This window comes from Pelobates fuscus, chromosome 3 (assembly GCF_036172605.1).
Source record: "Pelobates fuscus isolate aPelFus1 chromosome 3, aPelFus1.pri, whole genome shotgun sequence".
Lineage (NCBI taxonomy): Eukaryota > Metazoa > Chordata > Amphibia > Anura > Pelobatidae > Pelobates > Pelobates fuscus.
The window spans coordinates 351,473,175-351,475,710 of NC_086319.1; the positions used below are offsets into that span (position 1 = coordinate 351,473,175).

Sequence of the window (2,536 nt, forward strand, 5' to 3'; positions counted from 1 at the left end):
TGCCTAAGCATATCTAGCACATGCTTTGTGCACCTGACATATTTTACTTTGCAATTATGTTCCATTCTATCTCCCTCAATTTATTGTTTAGTGAAAAAACATAGTATTTATAGACATATTAATTTTTATTTGTCATTGGCTTAGTAAAGATGCCAATGTAATTTGCCCCACATGTTAAAAGTTATTACAAGCTAGCATTTTTTAATCATTCACTCCTACTTACAAAAATCATCACATAGTAATATTGTCTGAAAAAAAATGACATCATTCAAGTTCAGCTTTTCGCACATCTCTGTGCTCACTGTTTATCCAAATAAAGGCAAAAACCCAAATTGGAAGTGTTTTGCAGCAAAATGTGAAAGATTATTCCTGACTTAAAAAAGGCAGTTGTATATCTTCTTGTATCAAGAAGCTGTTATCTCACATAACTATTATTTCTTTGAATTTTGTTCTAAAAAATAAAGAACCTATTCAGATGATGTTTAGAAATCTGTAAAGAATTAGAAAACACAAGCTATTCAGGCATAAAATTCTAACGTTGATTGTTTTTATTACAAATAACCATTTCCTCTGTAAATGGCAAAAACTTTCTAAATGAGTGACACCTTGCCTTTTGTACAATCCTATTAATGCATAAACTACCAGAGAGCTATGTTCTCTAGTCTTTCTTCATATCTTGATCCTTTCAGTCACATTTCTCATTTTACTAGCCGCTTCATTCACAGTATTTAGAGAACTAGGCATGTATTTAAATGTTTACTACTCTTACTACTCTTTTTTTTATGTATTTATTTATTTATCTATTTATTTTACAGGGCTACTGCCTTGCTCAAAGACCAATAAAACTGATCATATATGTTATCATACATATGTCTTCATGTTTTGGTTTTGGTTATACGTACTGGTGCATGGTAAGATTTAAACTAATTATCTGAAAAATCATGTAAAAAAAAAACGTATCTGAATATCATATTTCCAAAAAAAATGATAATAAAAATAATAATAATTACCATATTGTGAATGCCGTATTAGAGGTTTGGCATGGTTCTGACAATGTATGGTTTTCTGGCATTTACTTTTACAGAGTTGTTTATGGTGTGTAACAAAACTACTATTTGTTTTGCATTTCAGTTATCACAAATGTCAAAACACATCAATAGTTCCAGAGTGAATGAATTTATCCTCATGGATTTTTCTGAGAGGCATGACCTACAGACAGTTTTATTCTTTCTATTTCTACTAATGTATCTTTTCACTGTATTGGGAAACTCAGGTATAATATTTCTTGTGTATCATAATGCCAATCTTCACACTCCCATGTACTATTTTATCAGTAGTCTATCATTTTTAGACATTTGCTATTCTACGGATATTGTCCCACAAATGATAGCAGTTCTCCTTTCTGAGAAGAAGACTATCTCCTACGTTGGATGTGCAGTTCAACTCTTCTTCTTCTGTGCATTTGGCAGCACCAAATGTTGCCTCTTTGCTGTAATGGCCTACGATCGCCATGTTGCAATATGCAATCCACTAAACTACAGTTTATTAATGCAGGAAAGGACATGCTGGGTACTAGTATCTGGAGCTTATACTATTGGATTCCTGCACTCAGTAATTGAGACCTGTTGCACATTCAGCCTCTCGTTCTGCTCCTCAAATATCCTCCACCATTTTGCCTGTGATTTTCCTTCATTGCTAAGTTTATCTTGCACAGACACAACAGCCAATAAGATTGTTCTATTTATTTTTTCATCATTATTTGTATTTCCTCCTGTCTTGATCATCCTTACATCATATGTCTCCATCTTTTTGGCCATCATGAAGATAAAAGCTTCAGAAAGCAGAAAAAAAGCTTTCTCAACTTGTGTCTCTCATATCATCTCAGTTACCTTACTGTATGGAACAATTTTTTATGCCTATTTAAGTCCAAAATCCAAATACTCTTCAGAAAACGGGGCTGGAGCTACTTTTGTTTATGCTGTGGCGATACCCATGTTAAATCCAATAATTTATAGTTTTAGAAATAAAGACATTAAAACTGCAATGCAAGTGACATTTCATGAAATGATCACAAGGAGAATTTAAGAATATGGCTTGTGTGTAATTTATTGCAATACCTAAAAAAAAATTGGTATTGTCAGGAATTGTCAGGAATTCAATGTGAGTTCAAAGTGGATTTTAAATTTTAGACTACAAAGTCAAAAAAATTCTGTTTTCATTTCTGCTGTTTTGGTCTAAATTTGAAACTCAATTTGGAGATTAATCATTAACAAACAATTTTAGTAAAGTGAAATACAAATACTAAAATGTATGGCTACATATCTGATTTGGAAAAATTCTCAAATCAGCTATTGTCACAGCTTGTTTTTATTTTCATTGAAACTATTTGAATTTAATTTTATAATAATGTTTATTTGTAAATAAACACCATAAAAATCAGTTTGAATTCGTCACAAGTCACACTATAGTGTAAAACCCAGTTTCTGAAAGCTTGAGTTCAAATCTGTTCTTCAGAGAATTGAAAAAGCTTACTGAT

At 31.6% G+C, this 2,536-nt stretch overlaps 1 protein-coding gene across 1 annotated transcript; it reads left to right on the forward strand.

Moving 5' to 3' along the window:
• Positions 1 to 1,140: 1,140 nt before the first annotated feature.
• Positions 1,141 to 2,085, forward strand: LOC134601813 (olfactory receptor 5AP2-like). Its single transcript, XM_063446314.1, has one exon. It carries the CDS (start codon positions 1,141 to 1,143, stop codon positions 2,083 to 2,085), a length of 945 nt encoding a protein of 314 aa, XP_063302384.1.
• The last annotated feature ends 451 nt before the right edge of the window (positions 2,086 to 2,536 follow it).